A 20,572-nucleotide genomic window follows, 5' to 3' on the forward strand; every position below is an offset into this window, starting at 1 on the left:
TTTCGAGGTAAAAATGGACATAAAATTTGTTTTAGGTTCATTTTTACATCAACATAAAACAAATTTTACGTCCAATTTTACGTCGAAAGAAACGGAGCTGAAAGAAACCCGCCTCGGTGAATTTACTGCAGTAAATAGGCAGAGATTCTGTTTTCCCTAACTAAAACATGATCAAATGTATTGGACTCTGGAATTCTTTGAGGTAGTGAATAGAATAGTGTTTATATGGTGAAGTCTCAGACAAGCTAGTACAGAGGAAAATATAGTGGGGCCAATATACTTGGGTGATCTAAACCATTCATTTATTGTGCCTCGGTGAAGGTTTGCCGTGCCCCAAAAATCTTCTTCATACGATGGTCCTAGTCCTTCAATCTGTGGAGGTTTATATACTTTGTGTTCCATTTTAAACCACCACATATTGAATGGCTAGGATCATCTTATGGTGAATTTTTGGAGGCATGGCCGATCTAGCTCGAACCAAATATATGAATGGTTTATATCAGCCAAATATGACATACCACACGTCTATTGGATGCATAGGTTATGAGTTTTGAAAAATCCAAAGTACAGCAGTCCCTGAATCTCAGCTTAGTATTATGTTTTTATTTGTTTTGCTTTGTTAAAAAGAGTCTTGGAATATTGGTGGTGTTAGAGTCTAGATGGGGTAGAGTAATTGACTCTATATAGGATTAGGATTTGAGTTCAAATAAACTTAGGGTAGGAGACTTCTAGTAGAAAAAGGGGTCTTGATTATTTTCTTATAAAAGAAAGATTGTGCAACAAATGGTTTTTAGCTTCTTTTCGGATTTAAGAAATTTTCTTCTTTCTTTTTAGAGAAAGTGGTACTTTTATTTATTCTTCGTGGATTCGAAGGCTTATTCGATCATTTCCTTTACCTCAATTTGTTTGGATGATCCGAGCCCCTTGATCCATTGTCTCTAGCCCCGTCTGGTTAAATTGTTGATTCCTGTAGTCCATTGTCTTACAATGGACCATTTCCATATGGAACTAGTATCATGTGGGTTATCTCTTAGTGGTTTATAAGATACACATTCTCGATTTCACATGCACTTTCCATGGCAAAGAAAATATGAGATATCTAATCCTAACACTAAGGATTATTTTTTGTAATTGAACATGGATGGTCAAAAACTACATGTAGGATTCAGTTCACTTTCAGTGGTAGAAAATACAAATGTTTGAATAGGGGGATTGTATGGATAGTGTGATTTTTGGGTAATAGGGGATCCAAAGAAAGGCCTTTCAAATCGAAGCTTCGGATCAATCAAAGATGAGACCTACAATGTAACTATGTAAGTACTGGATGCACCTCATTATAATAAAATGAGGTCATGCCCAACTGAAGATTTCTTGTGTAACTTAGGCGCTCGATCCGGAATTCTTCGAGAGGGAGGTTGAAAGACGTGATCTGTCATGGCGCTCGGAAGCCAAGCTGCATGGCCCGCCCTTGCCTGGGTAGAAGAGGTCAATATTTATATATATAATCAAACAGGGCGACCTCGTAGTCGGCGAATGAGCGACCTGATTCGTCACGAATTAATGCCCACACCTATCACGAGGGAGAAAGACTACTCCTTTCATCCGGTCACTCTTATTACCTTCAAGGTATTAGTAGCAGGAGGAGGGCTTTAGCGCCATGATACTGATTGAAAAGTGGAATCCTCACTGTATCGCAAGCATCTATGTACGGGTTTTTCACTTCAATCTCTTCGTCATTCGCTGGTCCGACAGCGTACCAAACGTACTATCTAGGTTCCACCTCTCGACTGAGGAAATCTGCCCAAAAATTACAATTTGGAAGCAAATTTGTGTGTAAATTGCAATATTCACAGCCTTTTTAGATTATTGTTTACCAGCAAATTGCACCATGGAATTAGGTTGCACACCCAAATTGGTCAGCAAAATTAAAGTGTTAATATGTTTTTACATAATGGTGATTAGTAGTTGTTCGATTATAAGGAAAAAAGAAAATTGTAGAAAAAATATGGTTTCTAGCAGTGTTCAAAATTTACCCAAAAAACAGGGAATTGTTTTTATTTTGGAAAATATTGTCTACGGAAAATATTTGCCAATCATTGAAAAACTAATTTTTTAAGAAAATATTTTTCCTAGAAAAAAAATTCCTTGCCTCAAAACAGATTGTACAGGGTATATTTGGATGAAAACGGAACAAGTCTCACCTTCCTAAGAAGTCTATGTAGTAGGGGTGTCAATGGACGAGACAGTCAAATGGATCCAAAAGATCCGAACGTTAATGGATAGGATTTAGGCACAACAACTGGATTGGACTGTGTCCATTGGACCCATATCCTACAGTTCGAAATTATTTTGGATCATGAACCGGACATACACACAAAATCTAATGGAGCACCATTAGATTGCAATGTAAAAATATATCCTTCGTATTTTTGTTAGTTTATGTCTATTCAAGAAGGGTATTTTTATAACATTTAAAAAGGGAAGTGATGAATCCGCCCCTTTTGAGTACTTGGGCATCAATGACTGCAGAGGGGATGATGTACTTCACATAAGAAGGATTCAATGGGGCTGATTGCCACGTACACTGGCCCTGGGTGTCCCAAGTAATCTAAAGGGGCGGATGTATCACTTCCCTTTAAAATCCCTACTCAAAACCACAAACAAAATTTCATTTCTCGCTTTTCCTTAACCATTCTCCTCTCTTTCTCGAGTTTCATATCTACCATTTCCTAACCATAAGGCATACACACAAAACCTGGTAAAATTCTGGCCAAAGCTGGGATTTGTGGCATCCAAACAGACCCTAAGTGTTAATTGTGTACAAAGTAAGTAGGACCTAGGACCATGGTTTTAAATTTCGACCGAAATCCGAAATTTCCCGAAATTCTGAATTTTAGCCTTTACCAAATTTCAGAATTTCGGTCCGAAATTTCGAAATCAATTAAATATTCTTTTAAAATTATTACCAAATTTCGAACGAAATTTCGGTCGATATTTCGGTTTTTGGGAAGTCCGAAACCGGTACCAAAATCGAAATTTTAAACCATGCCTAGGACACTCCAATAGACAATCCGATTCAAAATTAGGAGAGCCACTTGGGTGGGCTCAACCTGAACCAGACGGTTTCAATCCCGATTTTGGCTTGGGTTGGGTAAAGCCAACCTGATTTAATTTCGGCTTGAGGCCTTGGGCAGCCCAACCCGCATCTAAATCTCTCAAGCCTAACCCAACCCGTCACCTCTAACGTGACTCAACCTGGCCTGATTTGTAAAAAAACAGGTTAGACGGGTTAGGTTAGGATTGAGAGATTGAGAGGCGGATTGGGTTAAGGTTGACCATCTCAACCCGAGGCTCGGGTTGATGGAATGCTATCTCAGGTTGGGCTAGGGTTGGCCTAAACCCGATCCAGTCCGACCCAAGCTTCACCTCTATTCAAAATGTATCATGACATAAATCCAAAATGTAAGATCCAGACAGGGTTAGACCAAGAAATATTAACAAAAGATAGGTTGATCCGATCCCAAGTGGATCCATGGGGACCTATATATCTATGATTAAATGATGATGACCCAAGGCGCTCCACCTCTATTGTCCAAAACAATGTGAAAAGGAGGAGAAAAAGATCTACATCCAACAAAGTAGACCTGGCAAACGGCCGGGCCGGGCCTTGGTTTGACCCGGCCCGTACGGGTCCGGGTCAAAATGACCCGGAAAATTTTACGGGTCATTGAGCTTGGACCCGCGGGTCACCCGGATTTTTGACGTATTTTTTTTAAGATTTTTTTTTTGGTATAGGGATTCGCTAGCCACCTTAGCAGAGGCTACTTTTCGGCTTGTCGCTCGTTCTTTGCTGCAAAGATCCGTAGAAGTACGATTTGCGCAAAGGTGGCTAGTAGGGGTGTAAACGAGCCGAGTTTGGCCAGGCTCGGCTCAGCTCGTTAAGCTCAAAAGCTCGGCTCGGCTCGGTCAGGCTCGGCCAGGCTCGCGAGCCTTACCGAGCTCGGGTTATATTATGTTCACACACCTCATCTTCCCTGGACAGCCCTATTAGTGTAATTTGACTACTTTTTTTACACTATGGGGGTGGTCCTAGTAACAAATGGGGTTCCAAAAATGAAGTGACATATTTTGCCCCCCCTTTCACTCCATGGACAACCCTTTTAATGCATAAATTAATATATAATATATATATATATATATATATATATATTTAAATATATTAAATTCTTAACGAGCCTTAACGAGCCGAGCCGAGCCTGGCCTAAATTGGGCTTGGCTCGTTAAGCTTAACGAGCCTGGAGAGCCGGCTCGGCTCGGCTCGTTAAGGATTCGAGCCGAGCTTTTTTCGAGCCGAGCTCGAGCTCGAGCGAGCCTCCGAGCCCGAGCCAAAATTGACACCCTTAGTGGCTAGCAATAAATAATAGCAATATATAATAATCATGCGGGTGCTAAGTTTTAAATGAAAAATTACAGGAAATGGAAGCGAGTAGAAAAATTTCTAAAAAAAATACCAAAAGAATGTATTAAAATATGACAATTACCAAAAAAAACTACAAAGAAAAATAAAAAATTATGACAATTACTGAAAAAAATCAAAAATAAAACTCTTGTACTTCTCCAGGGCACCCGCGGGTCCACCCGGCCCGGCCCAGTTTTGACGTGCCGGGTGGACCCGCAGGTCAATTTCGAACAACTCAATATAATTCAAAAATATTTTTCCTCTTAACTAAAACGGCTATTTTTTTTTTCTACTGTCTTTTACGCTCCTGCCTTTCTCCGACCGTTGTTATTGAGGGAATGAATGAGAATGTTTCCGTTAGCTGGCAATCAGACAGAATTTCAAAATTTCTTTGAACTTTTCCACCGAAACAACCAAATTCCACCCCCCAAATCCCAATAGCAATCACGTTTTCATTGGGTTCAAAGCCTCAAACGTCAAATTATATAACCCTGAATCTCTCAAAATAGTAAGAAAATCACCATTTCAAAACGTGAATCGTCAAATACTGTCATCTCTTCCTGAGAAAATTAGATTCTCTGCAACAACCTCCCCTTCTTCTGATTTAAATAACCCAAAACCCCTTATTCCAATTCTCCATACGTTCACATTTAACTCATTTATTGACATTAATTTATACTATTTTATATTTTCTGATAAGAATGAGAGAAAAAGATACAAAGCTCTGCATCTCTAAAGTTAGACAGAGGTAGGCCACCCAATAGAAAAGCTCCACCTCCCCCCCATAAAAAGAAAACCCACCCCTCTCAAAACCTTCTTCTCATTCTTACCAAACCCCTCTCACAAAACCCCCTTTTCAGCCATGATTTTAGCCCAAACGCCAAGTTAGCCTGAGGTAGGCTACCCAAAAGAAAAAACCCAGTAAAAAGAAGAAAGAAAAAAAAAACACACCCCTCTAAAACTCCCTCCCACAAAACCCCTTTCCAGGGATTTGAGCCCAAACCCTAAGTTAGACAGAGGTAGGCTAGCCAAAAGAAAAAACCCAGAAAAAAAAAAGACCCGAAAAAAATAAAAAACCCCTCCAAAACCCTCTTCCATTTGTAACCAATACTCCATCCCACAAAACCCTCTTTTGCAGCCATTATTTGAGCCTAAACCCCAAGTTAGACAGAGGTAGGCTACGCCAAAAAAAAAAAAAAACAAAGAAAAAAAACCCAGAAAAAAGAAAAGAAAAGAAAAACCCACCTCTCCAAAGCCCTCTTCCATTTCTAACCAAAACCCCCACCTCCCACAAAACCCTAATTTGCAGGCATGATTTGAGCCCAAACCCCAAATGGGTTTTTCAAAATCTTCATTCTCCCTAACCCTAATTCTCTTAACCAGTTTAGCTTTCCTTATCCCTCTCAATACAGCTACTGACCTCTACACCCTAATCTACAAGGGTTGTTCTAGACAAAACTCTCAAGACAGCAATTTCCAATCAACCCTAACAAGCCTCTTCAACTCTCTAGTAGCCCAATCCACCACCTCCCGCTTCTTCAAAACCACCTCCGGCTCCGGCCAAAACGCGCTCTCCGGCCTATTCCAATGCCGGGGAGATCTCACCAATGCAGATTGCAACAATTGTGTAAAAAAACTCCCTGCAATGTCGACTAATCTCTGCGGCCAAACAATCTCCGGCCGGATTCATCTCGCCGGATGTTACATCGTCTATCAAACTTCCGATTTCCCTCAGCTTTCGGGCACTGAATTGCTGTATAAAACTTGTAGTGGTTCTAAAGAGAGCTTTGAGGATAAGAGGAACACTGCTTTTGCTAATTTGGAGACTGGTATTGCTGGGGGGAGTGGTTTTTACGCGACTACCTATGGTTCTGTGTATGTGGTGGCTCAATGTGAAGGGGATCTGAGCGTTTCGGATTGTGGGGCGTGCGTGAAGGAGGCAGTGCAGAGGGCGGAGGCGGAGTGTGGGAACTCCATTGCTGGGCAGATTTATCTGAATAGGTGTTATATGAGCTATAGTTATTACCCAAATGGTGTTGGTCATTCTTCAGGTAAATTTCTGGGATCTTCATTTCTTTTTCTGTTCCATCTGAATTCCCCAAATCAGGGATTTATTTAAAATGTGGACCTGCGAGGTCCGCGTTCGATTGAATTGTTAGGAACTCGAATTAGTTTACAATGTGGTTGATCTTCTGGGAGGGAAGATCAGCCTCTTGACCCACTTCGAGGGAAGGGTCAGTCCTCCTTTGTCTCCAAAAATACAATTTCTAGGATAAATTTCTTCTTTCTCGAAGGCTACTTACATGTTATTTATACCAAATGGAAAACCAATTGACCACTTCTCACAATGTTTAGTGCCTGCGAATAGAGAGAGATCATCCTCCCCCCTAAATTCATTCGCTAGAAATGGTAAAATCGGGATAAATGAGACAGGAAGCTCCAAGCAGAAATGGTGCCTAACACCTTCCATCTCTGTAACCAGGCGAGTCCTTTGGCTCAATCCTAGGTGGCTAATCTAGTATAATCCCTTTGGATTCAAATCCATGTGGGGAAGGAAGTGTAATTCACCCCCTGATTTTCCGAAGTCAAGGAATGGGTTACATTAGCACAAGATAAAGAAAGGACGCTGCCAAAGAACCAATGAGAAAAGCTCCTGAGTGGTGAGCCGGTCCCACGACTCCTACCCAAGCTAGCCAATCTAGATGTTGTAACCCTTATCTCTAAGGCTCCTCTAAAAATTATAAAAAAAAACCCTAACTAATTTATTCCAGAGTGGGATCCATCTAGGCACGTAACATTAATGTGGTAAATTCTGTGAAATTGGTTCAAAGGGTACTTTTTGTTTGAGATTATAGAGTCCATTTAGCCAAAGAATGTGATGTTGTGGTGAAATTATATTTTGAAACTATGTGTATTATTAATCATCTTCTGTAACTCAATTGGGGAATGGGTCATCATGGATTCATAGTCAGTAGTCCTAGTGATTGAATGGTTTCGTCCACACCGTTGAATCTATGAACTTTTGGTACACTAGGCTAAGATTGAAGGCCTAGTGATTGAATGGTTTCGTCCACACCGTTGAATCTATGGACTCTTGGTACACTAGGCTAAGATTGAAGGCCATGTGCATGGATTGTGTAGTAGGGGTATAGTCTATAAACGCGGGCTGTGGTGTGTATGGTATTTTATTGGGAAATCAAACTCTTATCAAGCAATTTGATTTATTGGGTTTTGTGATGATTCTGAAAAGCATTGGTGGTTTTGTTTTGTTAATGTAGGGTCAGGGCAGCAGACGGGTAAGACAGTGGCCATTGTTGTGGGAGGAGCTGCTGCATTGGGGTTTGGGGTCATTTGTCTCCTTTTCCTTAGATCTTTGTGGAAGAAACGGGATGGTGAGTATAAAAAATGACAAGATAAAGTGATGGATTCTTTTGTTTTTCTGTAACATTGGGAAATTGGGTTCTTTATTTTTTGTGTTGCATTTCTATGGTTGAAAATTTAAACTGAAAGTGGTCAGGATTTGTCTTTTCTGTTTGATTTTGTGCAGATTATTGAGAGGATATGGACATGGGCATTTTTGAAGATGGGTTTTGAAGATGAACAAAGGAGTCCGAGGTGGGATTGTTTTGCGTTATTAAGAGTAGGAGAAAGTGAGGACAAATAGTTTTTTTGTGACAAGGAGGGGTAAGAATTTGTTGGGTAGAAGCATTTCGGAGTTTGGTGTGTGAAAGGAGGAATGAATATTGTCTCTTTGGGTGAGTGGGGAAAGAAGGGACATTTTGGCTTTTTTCTCATGCCATGTGGGTGTCTGAATGTGTTACCCAAAAAAATAATAATAATTCTTCCCTATTTTCACTAGCACTCTCTCTCTCTCTCTCTCTCACACACACACAAACACACACACACTAGTAGTCTCCAATCGGACCTTAGGATGTGGATCCAAATTTTGTCCGTTGGATTCAGCTATTGTGCCCAAGTCTTGTCTGATTAAGTTTGGATCTTTTGGATCTATGTCTAGGTCGATTGACAACCCTAAATCGTGTACTTGTTTGATAAGTCCTCTGTATTTCAATTGGACTATATTAAGCCTTCAATTTGTTGGCTTTAAATGGTCTTGAAATGGACAGTAACGAAAAACATAACTACTAGTATGCATTCATCAAGAAAGTCCCAGCAAAGCTTAGGGCTGGATTTTGGTGTATTAATTCATTCATTGAACAAGGGGTCCCTCCCCTCTTGTACTTCTACTTGCACATATTTCCTTAAAATGGGCATAAAATTTGTTTTACGTCTACTTTACGTCCAAAGAAACGGAGCCTTGGAAATGCAGTCACTTGGGGTTGGGTTGAGCTTTTGCTGCAAAATGAATTGGTATCAACCTAAACCCGCCCTGATATTTATGGTAAAAGCTAAACCTGAATTCCCAAAAAATCCCCAAAAATCGTCCAGAGTTAAAGCATGAAAGCATCTACTTTCTTGTTGAGTTAATCACCTAAGTGCCTACCTTAAAGTCATTTAAGCTTTAAAGAGAACCTTTGATTTCTCATTTGTATTCCAAAGTTTGAAAAGTGCTTTCATCTGTCATATCTTACAAAATTGTATGTTGATTGGGTGTGTAAAAGGTATGAAGAAGGGAAACAATATCTCCACTCCCTTATAGTATTGATAATGGCTTTTTGATTGATTGTTGATAGCTCTTTAGGAACTAAAACAACCTCTTACAACTAATTGGAAAAGTGAATAAGACAGGAGTCTTAATATAAAAAGGAGTGAGGATATCATCTGCCTACAAAGAAATATATTCCAAAAAGCAAAGGCAATTTTGTATTTAGGGTTTTCAAGAAAGTGATGCCACTACATTGGAGAAAAGTAAGGATCTCAATGGGCCAGACTGGATCTTGGCTGAAATTATAAGTAGGGCCAAATCTAACCCAACTCGATTATCGAGCTCTAGTAATAGTTTCCTCCACTAAGATGCCTGCAGTGTAAATGGACGAGGAGATATATGCCAAATTGCAGAAATAATGGAGGAAATTGCCCAATTGCGGTATATGGTGGCATCATAAGTGGTGTTTCATAAGGTGGACGCGGCGTTGGAGAAGAGGGAGGCGCTTAGGTATCACAGCAAGAAGATGGCAGTGGCATTCGGGTTGGTGAGCGTGGGAAGCCTCAGGTTGGTGTGAAGCTAATCCTAGCCCAACCCAAGCCTCAGGTTAAGGAGGGGTCAATCCTAAACCAACCCGCCTCTAAATCTCTCATCCCTAACCCAACTGGTCTAATCTGTTTTTTCCAAATTGGGTCGGGTTGGCCTAGGGAAAAAATACATAAATAAAACATTAGCCTTGAAGATTTTAAAAATCACAAAGAAATTAGAGGACAGGTTGGGTTTCTGGTTTGGGTCAGGTTAGGTTGCCCAAGATCTCAACCTTAACCCCACGCAAAATTAAGTGGGTTTAGATTTTCCCAACCCAAGGAAATGCCAACCCAACCCGAGTCGAAATCAGGTTGAACCTATCGGGTTGAGCCTGCTAACTTACCAACTTCTCCAAGAGCTTAAGCTGTTGGAGTAAACTGGTAGTTTAACATGGTATCAGAGCCAAAGGTCTCTAGTTCAAACCTCCAAGATAGCAAAAATTCACATGCGATGGTCAGCCCAAAGTGGGACCACATGTGCCACGTGTTTGCCAAGTGGGCCACACGTGCGGGGGAGTGTTAAAGTATAAAAAATAAATAATGCCTTTCTTCAACAGCTTAAGCTTTTGGAGAAGTTGGTAAGTTAACTGAGCCCGGCCCAAGTCGTACTCCTATTTTGAGGATGGTAGAGAACCTACGGATTTGCATGGATTAGAAAAAAATATGAAAGGATTAGGTGATTAGTTCACACCAAAATGTGGTTCCTCCATTCGAATCCAGATGCCCTATCGAATTTTGTGGCTACTTCCCAAGATCCAAAATGACTTCGGATTTTAGGATATGGTCCAATGGACACGGTTCGGATCCGGTTGCTGTGCCATCATCATGTTCTGTCTCTTAACGCGTTTTTATTAGCAGGCAAACCATAGTCTATAATTCTGTTACCTTTGAAAAAAAATCATAGCATATAATGTTAAAGCTATGTTTATAACATATAGATGATGCTCTGTTACTTTCTAATGAGATTTTGATTTGTTTTTGGGAATGTGGTTACTTTTTCTTTCTTTAAGCTGCTAGCTTAAGAAAAGATATTGTATTCAGAGAAAATAGAACAGGGTAGCAGATTCTGTTGCAAAGTTTTTTTTATCTGTGATAGTAACGGCTCTTCACGACAGCCCACCCAAATTTGGATTTAAAGTATAAATTGTATAATAATATAGATTTAGATGCATCTTATCAACAACAGTATGAACTCAACTCAGCTAAGCCTTTCTCCCAAACTAGTTGCATCTTATCAACAACAGTAATACTTATTTTTTATTATCTTTCTAATAGAAACATGGATAAAAGCTTTTAAAACTCTTCGAGGAATGCTTCCATAGGTGCGATCTCATTGTGGCTCATGGTAATATTTTGATATGTTCCATGAGAGAAGAGCATGTGTTAGTGTCCTTGGGTGACAATTCATGTGACATCATGGGATTTAGAGTTGCGAATATCAAAATGTTTGATGAAGTTGTACATACTTTGGGTGGTGCAGCGTATGTTCTAAAGATGGGGAAAAAAAAAACTCTTAGCCAATTGGAATGTAGGGATCGTACAAATCACACACTGTTGTATGGTCCTAGTACTCAACTCAACTCAACAAAGCCTTTGTCCCAAACTAGTTGGGGTCAGCTAAATGAATCCTTTAGAAAAATTTAATGAAGAAGGTGAAAGGAATCTGCCCGGTTCTAATCCTGGCCCTAGTTGGGTTCTTCTACGTGGATCATTTTCTTCCATTCTATCCTATCCAAGGTCATGTTCTCTGGTATGTTCCTAGTTATCAAGTCTTTCCTCAGTGTTTCTACCTAAGTTGTTTTCGGTTTGCCCCTACCTCTTTTTACTCCATCAATTTGGAACGAGTCGCCTCTTCTCACTGGAACATCCAAAGGCCTACGTTGGATATGTCCAAACCATCTTAAGCGGTGCTCTCTCATCTTCTCCTCAATTGGTGCCATCCTCACCTTTTAACGAATGTCTTTATTTTTAATTCTATCTAACCTTGTGTGGTCAATTGGTGCCATCCTCACCTTTTAACGAATGTCTTTATTTTTAATTCTATCTAACCTTGTGTGGTCAATTGGTGCCATCCTCACCTTTTAACGAATGTCTTTATTTTTAATTCTATCTAACCTTGTGTGGCCGCACATCCATCTAAGCATTCGCATCTCCTCTACACTCATCTTATGCACATGCTGCTTCTTGGTGGCCCAACATTCTGAGCCTTACAGCATGGCTGGCCTCACAGCTGTCTTATAAAACTTTCCCTTCAACTTGGTAGGGATTTTACGGTCACACAAAACTCCTGAACTCCTGAGGCAAGCTTCCACTTCAACCAACCTGCTCTTATTCTATGGTTAACATCCTCTTCAATCTCTCATTCCTTATGTAGAATTGAACCAAGATAGCGAAAGATATCCCACTTCGGTACCTCCTGTCCAGTCATATTTACTACATCCTCGTCCCACCACCTTACATTACTAAAGTTGCACGCCATATACTCTATCTTAGACCTACTCAGTCTAAAACCTTTGGATTCCAAAGTAGTTCTCCATAACTCTAACTAAGCATTTACTCCAGCTTTGGTTTCGTCGATTAATACTATGTCATTTGCAAATAACATACACCAAGGCACCTCATCCTGGATACCCTCCGTAAGCTCATCCGTTGTATGGTCCTAATAAAATAAGAAAAGTGCTAAGGTTTATATCATTCGGTGTGGAACATCACAACATATGTTTTTCATAACACTTTGGTGGATGATTCGGTATACGCTTACATGGTCTTTTTCGAAGTTCAGAGACCGAATTTTAGACTGCAAATGATGGTGAGGAGGTGACAACTGCTGGTAGAGAGAACGGGTCGAGGTCACTCTCCAGAGTTGGCCAACTGAAAATTGCTTCAAGGCAAGCTATCAAAAAAGCGAGAGAGGACTTTAGACGATTTCTAAAACTGATGGATCTCTAGTTACTTCCTAATTGGACCAGGAGAGAGAGGTTGAGAAAGACTTAGATTAAGGGAAACTAAAAGACTATATAAGATAGTATCGTACCTTGCAAAGGAAAATGAGGAGCTTAACGTGGCAAGTGTCAGAACTCATCCTGTATGCATGCTTGCGTTCATGAGTTCATATCCTATGTGCAAGTGTCTAATAATTATAAGTTCAAAAGCAATAAACGAGAAAAACTGTTAGTAGCAAATATAGCCCCATAAATAAATCAAATTCATATATTTTCTTTGACATCTAATCAACCACAACAAACCCTCTCTTTATGTATTCTAAAGAGGAAAATGGCAAGTTTAAAGCATCTTCTACTAAAAGTGATTTCGACATGAGAGTCTTCAAAACCAAATCCCTATCAAGAGAGACCTTAGCTGGCGTTGCACCACCAAGCCCAATACCCCTGCAAACAACAAGAGAAATGTTGCAAAGCCAAGGAACTGAAACAGTAAAAGCCAGCCCCAAACCCTCTCCCTTCCCCAATATCACATTCTTATATGCCTTGCAGACTTGTGAGACATACTTTCCCATGGGTAGAATAGGGTGAAGAAAAGATGAGACGCCCCCATCTGAGGACAAGACATCGGAGTCCGCGTGAAGGTTGACTACCACGGTGCCATGCTCGGGATGAAGTCGGCTTTTGAGAGCTTTAAGAAATGGGCTGTGTGGGTCCCAGAGCTTGTGAGGGAAAATGTCGTCACCATCATAAGCATCTATAAAGACCAAGTCATACAGATTGGTGTTGTTCAGGATGAAATCTTCTGCGTCCAATTCGTGTATGAAGAGCCTTTCGTAAATGCCTTTCCACAGCATTTGATCAATCTTGTCTGGTTGCAAGTGAGAGGAGCTGTCAGATGATTTCTTCAAAGCAGAAGATGGGAAACCCATTGCCTGTGTCGAGGCTGAGATGACCACAGGATCAATTTCAACTACGTGGACAATTGCACCTGAGGAGAAAGAGTTCGAGTAGGGCTTATGATTAACAGCAAAGAAGATTTGAGTTATACAGGTCTTTCCTGTTTTCTATTGTTCAGAAATTATCATATGCATTAGTCAAACCTGAGCCTTTTAAGTGTTTTTTTTTGTGGGGCCCCTTGGAGGGGGGGGGGGGGGCTTAGGGATTTTGCTCATCATTTGGGTGCCACATCAGCAAAATTCCTTGTTTGGTTGGCAATATAACATTGAAATCCCAGGGATGTCTCCTACTTAATCATTGACATGACACCCCTTATCCCCTCACTATGAAATTCAAGCCAAAATCCAGGAAAAAAGGTGGATCTTTGCTTGAATTTCTTGGGAATGGTGCTCTCTCTCTCTCTCTCTCGCTCTCTCTTCCCTGTTTCTCTTCTCTCTCTACATCAGTAATGACACCCCTTACCACTATTTTCCAAGGTTGACAACCAAAAACTACATACCACTATTCTCGCAGGTAAGTTCCAGGTAAATCCAACGCTTTTCTCCTCCTTGTTGATTACACACCACACTACTCTCCAAGGTAATATTCACAACCAAACATAGATTCTATTCTATTTTATTGCCTTTCAGTTTATCCTTTCCCCCCTTCCTCGTCCTCATTCTGCATCAGAAAAATGATTGCTGAATTGAGCTATAGTTCCACGCATGGTATCACCTTGAATTTGCAATTGAAAATAAACAATGTTTTGATAAAATGTATCATAAAACTAGAAGATGGAATGTATGATGAAAACTGAAATTACTCTCTCTCTCTTTGGAATGGTAATGAAAACTGAAATAATAAACGCAATAACATCAATTATTTGAAATCAAAAGCTGATCAATAGAGCATGTCCTTGAGATTCTGCAAATGAAGCATCAATTCTTCATTTCTACTAAGAACCAAAGAAAGGAATCTATGGAAGTAAAAAAAAGAGTGATCTACACACCTTGAATTTTACTAGCCAGGAATAAAGGTAGGCTTCCACCACCATGACCAATGCACAAAACATGCATACTTTCCTTCCCGTGAACTGCACTAACAAGGTCATAATTGCAAGATGCTAATGTTGCCAAGCCAGCTGAAACCATGCTTTTTAGATCTGCAAGATAGAATTATCTAGATCAACAGTAGTTTATGATGAACAGTGCCACACATAAACTACATAACAGAAAAACATAATCATTAGACAATCTTTTTACTAAGAGGAAAGCATGCATATTTGGCTGTAGGTTATCTATTATTTAAGAAATCAATAACAAACATAGACAGTTCTCTTGAATTCTTCGTTTCATCAAAAGATTTCATGAGCCTAACCAAAGGTTACCTTTCCAAATAGGCATGACAACACATGGTAAAAACCAACTCTGCAACTTTCCAAAATGGCAAATAGAAAGAACATAGGAATGAATTTGAGAAAATTTATAATAAAAAAGTTATCTTACGAAAATAATAAAAGGCTAGCATACAAACATTTAATAGGATCAGAAGTTTAAACAATAATCGGAATTCACAAAACTACATGCATATAAAATAGTCAGCAAGTCAATGCTAGAAACCAAGTGAAAATCAAAATATTAAAGATGAAACTGAGTTTTCAGTTCCCTAATGATGCAAATTCAATCAAACCATTTTTTTGGGATAAGGGAAATCTGCTGGGTAGCCATGCCAAAAGTCAAAGCCAGATAGGGGCAACAAGCCATCTATGCCATTTTGACTCGTTTCTCGGTATTGAGGTGGTCCATTGTTCTGTAGCTTAGATATAGGACATGTTCCTCCATATTATAACATCTCATTAATTCAACTAATACACCTTTGAGGCCCGTAAGCATTTGGGGTTTTATCCAACTCAGTTAATTTCATGAGATTTCAGTCATTTTGTTTGAAAACAACAAAGAATTAACACGATGTCGTCCTAAATGAAAACCGCTTTATAAGTGCAAAAGAAAAACTTTACCCCAAACATGAGATCCAACAAACTGCTAAAAGGCCCAGATATTGGAATCAGTGGAAGAGTTTATCATTGTATTAATGTTGTGGAAAATAGAGCATCAAAGTTAAAAGAAGCAGATAATCTATGATATCAAGATACTTGTATATGATATCTAGATACTCGTCTATGCCCAACATATTCTATTGTCAAGTATGTATTTTACATGGGACAGGTATAGAAATTATTATCGAGCTAATAGTAAAGATACAGCCGGAATTTTGAAATAGAAGTCACAGTATGTATTTCATTTTTCAGGTGGATAGCATGAGTAAAAGCTTTAATATCAAATAAGCCAAACTTCGATGCAACTGTCAGATTTTCAGCCCAAAGGAATGTGAGTAATTTCAGCCATAATAGAAAACTCTGTGCAATATTGATTGCTTGGTTACGGCCCTGTTTGTTTGAGATTGTGACAACCGATTGTCACCCTCCAATCCGATTATTGGACTCAAATTAATGTAATCACATGTTCTAGGATGTAAAAACATAATTTTTTCTCTTTAATATTCACTAATTTCACTTAGTTAGGTTGATGGAGCTAATAAAATGAATTGACAATCAGACTCCAACAACGCAGAGTAGGTCAAAACACAGCAAGAGAAGGAAGAGGTCATCATTTTAGTCTGTTTAGGGTAAGGCATTATATAGAACTTCTCTGTAGTTTTTGCTATACAATAGACGAAATTGTAATTACAAAGCACTATTAGCGACGACTATGATTCTTATTGCAACATTTAAACTCAGATGTCATCATATAAATTTACAGAGAAGGGGAATTCCTTCAGAAATTACATGAAGAGAAATTTTAGAATCGTAGAATTCACATATTTTAAACTTAAATTAAAGGACAGATATTTCTGAAAAAAAAAAGTCAAAGAATTTACATGGAACAGCCAAACAATGTGGCTGCTGCATTATGTATACAGAGCCCGGGTCAGATATTCTGTAAGCAGCCATAATTTTAGCTGTACTTTGGCGAGTATCGTCATTAAAGCGAAGAACACGCCATTGATAACCGAGTATCCTAAACTGTCCATTGTGATCATATTCCGGATGTATATTTGCATACCTTTGCTGAAGCCATCTTTCTGTTGCTGGCCAGTGGACTGCAGCCTGCAATAAATACACAGTATGAACCTCAGAATTTTCATGTTATAATGTATACTGTTATCATTGATTCATCAAATGTATGGGATACAGTGGGGATGGATGTTAGATAGATTGCTCGCTCAAACAGAAACTATACTACAGATAAGAAATCATGTCATGTTTGAAAACTTCTAGTATTGGCAAGAATAGATACATAAAAATGTTTACATCAGAAAAACAAGATAATGCCTTTGACTTATTTGCAACTAATAATCACATAAAATTACATTCGTCAAACTATAAGCACTATCAAATCTCTAAGAATTCAAAGAAGATAGGATCAAAATCCAAGAAGCTAATTCTGAATTTGAAGTAATTTTAAATTGTATTTCAAATTAAAGATGACCATAATTTATATAATATAGAAGTATATTTCAAATTAAGGAAGAAGTTAAAGGTTCTTTTCCCTTAACTTTTTAAGATTGGGATTTTCTAGCCATTGTCGTGGAACGCCATTTCGTGGCTCACTTTTGCAGGAGAGAACGGCCACCTCAGATGAATTAAATGAGTAAGAAAAATCTGCTAAAATGTGAAACTGTGTGGCTGTTCTCTCCTGCGAAAGTGAGCCTCGGAATGACTTTCCATGAAATTGCCTAGCAAATCCCTTTAGCATTTTTACTGTTTTATTTCAAACACTGAAACTACATTTTGTTGCAATGTGTATAGTGGGACATGTGTTTCTTGCACATTTTTAGTTCGTTTTCCCCTTTAAGAGACTAATTCTTTAGGAATTGTATGTACAATTAAGAATACAGAGAGTGTAAAAAGTAAAAACACTTTTCTCTGTTTTTTCTCTTCTTCTATTCTCTAAACAAAGCACATGAGCAAACCCGTCGGGTTTCTGGGCAACGTGAGTACACACCCCTAGAGATGGAGTAATTGTATCCTTGGAGCGTATATCGGACAACCATTCTGCACCATCAATTCGTTGTAGTGGCAGGCAATATTTGCCTTAAGGACAGGGTATTTGAATCTGTGCCTCTACCAAAATCCAATGAGTGACTGACTTTCTTGATTTCTCCTAAAGTTTTCTGTTACTTGTGAATCCTATTTCAGATATCATCTAAGCATTGTGTTGGATAGCACTACACGCTGCTGAAATCTGCTACCATTAATGAAATCTGCTACCATTTAAAAAAAAGAAGAAAGAACATAGCCTGCATTTTTTAAGATTATCATCATACGGGTTGTTTCGAATTCTTGAGAACACACAGTGGGTTTGTTAAGATTTCATTGGAACTTCAATATAATTGTTCTATCCTAAAATTATAGCTAACCAATCTTTCTTTTATTGACTTTTACAACTAAATAGACATGAATTTTCATAACTAAACGATAACCCAATATCAGATTCATACAATTCAGAGAAAAGAAGAAACCAAGAATCTAACCGGTCTCGAAGAAGGATAAGCGATTACGGATATAACCCCGTTCCCTTTATCGGAATTCGATTGAAAAACAGTATGTCCGTTGTTGGGTTCCGTTCCCCACCATTCGGAGGAGTAAAACCAATCTCCTTCGTCCTCCAGACGTCCTGAAGATAACCATCGGATTGTCCATCTCGAGCTCAATCTAGGCCTCTTCCACATTTCAAAACCCTAACCTTACCTTCTTCTTACTGTTTTTCCTTTAACCCCATTTGGACCCTTATTTCTTTCAGTTCTCTCCCCTCCCATTTTCAAATCACTAAAACCCTAACCCTAATAAAACACATTGCAATAACGTCCCTAGGCAGAAAAAGACCTAATCCAAATTACCCAGATCTATGTCAATCCAGTATAGATTTACAGATATAGCCTTATCTTTTGGACTGACGAAAATGCCCTCACTAAAGTGCTTAAGACTTAAGATTGATGTTCGCGTACTTAGAAAACTTTACTCAGAAATCTTTTTTTTGAACTATTATTATTCTAATGTTTCCTAATCCCCTTTTCGGTAAAATTTATGGAAAATGATAGAGAGGGAGAGAGTAATTTTTATGCTCTTCCTCGCTTATTAGGCTTTATTTCTGCCTAAGTTTTTTTTTTAATCAGATCCGTTGATCCTTAATGGCAATCATAGAGCCAGCTAAATGTCCCCTTCATAAAACTTTGATCGGATAATCCTAGGCCCTTCATTCATCAAGCCTTATTTAGTGTTCTATCAAGGAAAGATATAGGGAAATGATATTGGGTGTAGTGTACTGGCAATCAAATCCGTTGAATCCTTCATCAGCCCCTCTGTAGTCATTAATACACTGCTGCTGGGTGTCCCTGGTGATGAAAAGGGGCGAATTTATCATTTCCCAAGATAAACCATTGAATATTCTTATGCATTATCTTATGCATGGGATGTAAGTTCAAGATGGGACCAGGATTCTATAGGTTTCCTCATCATGTTGGGATTGAGACTCTAGCTCAATGGTCAAGGAGTGTTCTCCAACCAAGGAGGTTTCTACAAAATTAGATACACTGCCCCCTCCCATATGTTCCCTTTTAGGACCCAAAATATGCCTTTTACCATTTATCATAAGCATGGTTTTAAATTTCGACCGAAATCCGAAATTTTACCGAAATCGAGTATACCCGAAATGTTACAAAATTTCGGCTGAAATTTTGTTTTTCCAAGGAATTTCACCCAAAAATCCCAATTTGTGCATTTTTTAATATTTTCCTGAAATTTCGTATGAGATAAAATATTATTTAAGCTGATTTCGTTGGATTTTGGCTGAAATTTCTAAATTTCAGTTTCGGTGAGGACCGAAACACATTCCGAAACCGAAATTTGAAACCATGATTGTAAGAGTGGCATTCTGACTGCTTCACATTTTCCTTCCTAACGCCTTTTGCTAGAAAGTTTTTAGCTGGTATAACTAACACACAAAAGGTATTATAACAAACCTACAGAAATTGTTTCTCGAGGAAAATAAATTCAAGAAAAAAATTAGTGGTTGCCAAACATGTGGTAAGTAACCAAACTTGGCTTGCCAGTTCACTCAAAACAATAGAGTATTGCCGAATAGTATAATATCCATGGAATTTGAAAGGTATCGCTTCCCAGATAAGTACGAAGGATAAGTATGAAGCAACCTGATATCAGTATGAAGCAATTTGATATTGATAAACCTATGTGTAAGAAGTCAATTAGAAGCTAAGATCAGGGCGGACACTAGTTAAGATAAGTCTAGATCAAATTAAGTTGGTTTAAATAGAAAGAGATAGAGGTTTCAAACTACACAAAGAAAAGAGTGATGTTTATTTACAATTAAATCTTGAGTTTTTTTAAAATTGGGATTAAAAACTCGGCGAGCAAAACCAAATGTTCATAAATCAATTATGTCCAAATATGACATCACATACTAAGTATTATTTTTTTTTAGCCAAGATTATATGGTGTGTGCGCATGAAGTCCATTATCTTTCAAAAAGTACCGTGGGTCCGACTTCATAGGATGATCCGAAACGTTCATTTGTTTGACAACAACATAAATAGGCTGTACCCGGTAGATCATCTCTTTATGATGATCCTAACCATCAGATCTATAGAAGTTTGTATTATATGCAGTCCCTTTACACGGCCGGACTGGCCTCTCTTTCTACCGAAAAATGCGAGATACACCAACAGTGAATTACATTATTTTTCAAAAAGTAAAGTGAGGCCCACTTCATAGGTTGATCCAAAATTCCAAACCCTCCAATCTGTATAAAGGAACAACATATTATAGAAACCTCTATAAATCTGACAGTTAGGATCATCACATGGAGATGATCTACAAGTACAACCTTTTTACATTTCAGTCCAACAAATGAACGGTTTGGATCATCCTATGAAGTGGGCCCCACCACTTTTTTTTGGACAGGCC

General features: G+C 38.8%; 2 protein-coding genes across 3 annotated transcripts; one reads left to right on the forward strand and one right to left on the reverse strand.

Moving 5' to 3' along the window:
* The first annotated feature begins 5,128 nt into the window (after positions 1-5,128).
* On the forward strand, positions 5,129-8,317 carry PDLP1 (plasmodesmata-located protein 1). The gene is made up of 3 exons (XM_077371702.1): positions 5,129-6,510; positions 7,738-7,851; positions 8,007-8,317. Exons 1-3 carry the CDS (start codon positions 5,793-5,795, stop codon positions 8,012-8,014), a joined length of 840 nt encoding a protein of 279 aa, XP_077227817.1. The 5' UTR covers positions 5,129-5,792; the 3' UTR covers positions 8,015-8,317.
* Positions 8,318-12,818: 4,501 nt separating this feature from the next.
* On the reverse strand, positions 12,819-18,454 carry LOC143862499 (S-adenosyl-L-methionine-dependent methyltransferases superfamily protein). Of its 2 annotated transcripts, XM_077373555.1 has the most exons (5): positions 18,124-18,454; positions 16,653-16,696; positions 16,468-16,526; positions 14,540-14,692; positions 12,819-13,582 (listed from the first exon to the last, which is right to left on the reverse strand). In XM_077373555.1, exons 1-5 carry the CDS (start codon positions 18,319-18,321, stop codon positions 12,879-12,881), a joined length of 1,158 nt encoding a protein of 385 aa, XP_077229670.1. In that variant the 5' UTR covers positions 18,322-18,454; the 3' UTR covers positions 12,819-12,878. The 2 variants fall into 2 exon arrangements, with proteins under 2 accessions (XP_077229670.1, XP_077229669.1); XM_077373554.1 differs by having other exon boundaries at positions 16,468-16,696; positions 18,124-18,453.
* Positions 18,455-20,572: the final 2,118 nt, after the last annotated feature.

This window comes from Tasmannia lanceolata, unplaced genomic scaffold (genome assembly GCF_043159265.1).
Source record: "Tasmannia lanceolata isolate RefF3 unplaced genomic scaffold, GAP_Taslan_0.1 ptg000037l, whole genome shotgun sequence".
Classification (NCBI taxonomy): Eukaryota; Viridiplantae; Streptophyta; class Magnoliopsida; order Canellales; family Winteraceae; genus Tasmannia; species Tasmannia lanceolata.

Excerpts from the sequence above, each read along its gene's own strand:
- LOC143862499 (XM_077373554.1), bottom strand. The coding sequence starts at position 18,321 with ATGTGGAAGAGGCCTAGATTGAGCTCGAGATGGACAATCCGATGGTTA. Across the intron at positions 16,697-18,123 it reads CTTATCCTTCTTCGAGACCG|GCTGCAGTCCACTGGCCAGC; the intron begins GTTAGATTCTTG and ends TATTTATTGCAG. Across the intron at positions 14,693-16,467 it reads ACATTGTTTGGCTGTTCCAT|ATCTAAAAAGCATGGTTTCA; the intron begins GTAAATTCTTTG and ends TCTATCTTGCAG.
- PDLP1 (XM_077371702.1), top strand. The coding sequence starts at position 5,793 with ATGGGTTTTTCAAAATCTTCATTCTCCCTAACCCTAATTCTCTTAACC. Across the intron at positions 6,511-7,737 it reads TGGTGTTGGTCATTCTTCAG|GGTCAGGGCAGCAGACGGGT; the intron begins GTAAATTTCTGG and ends TTGTTAATGTAG.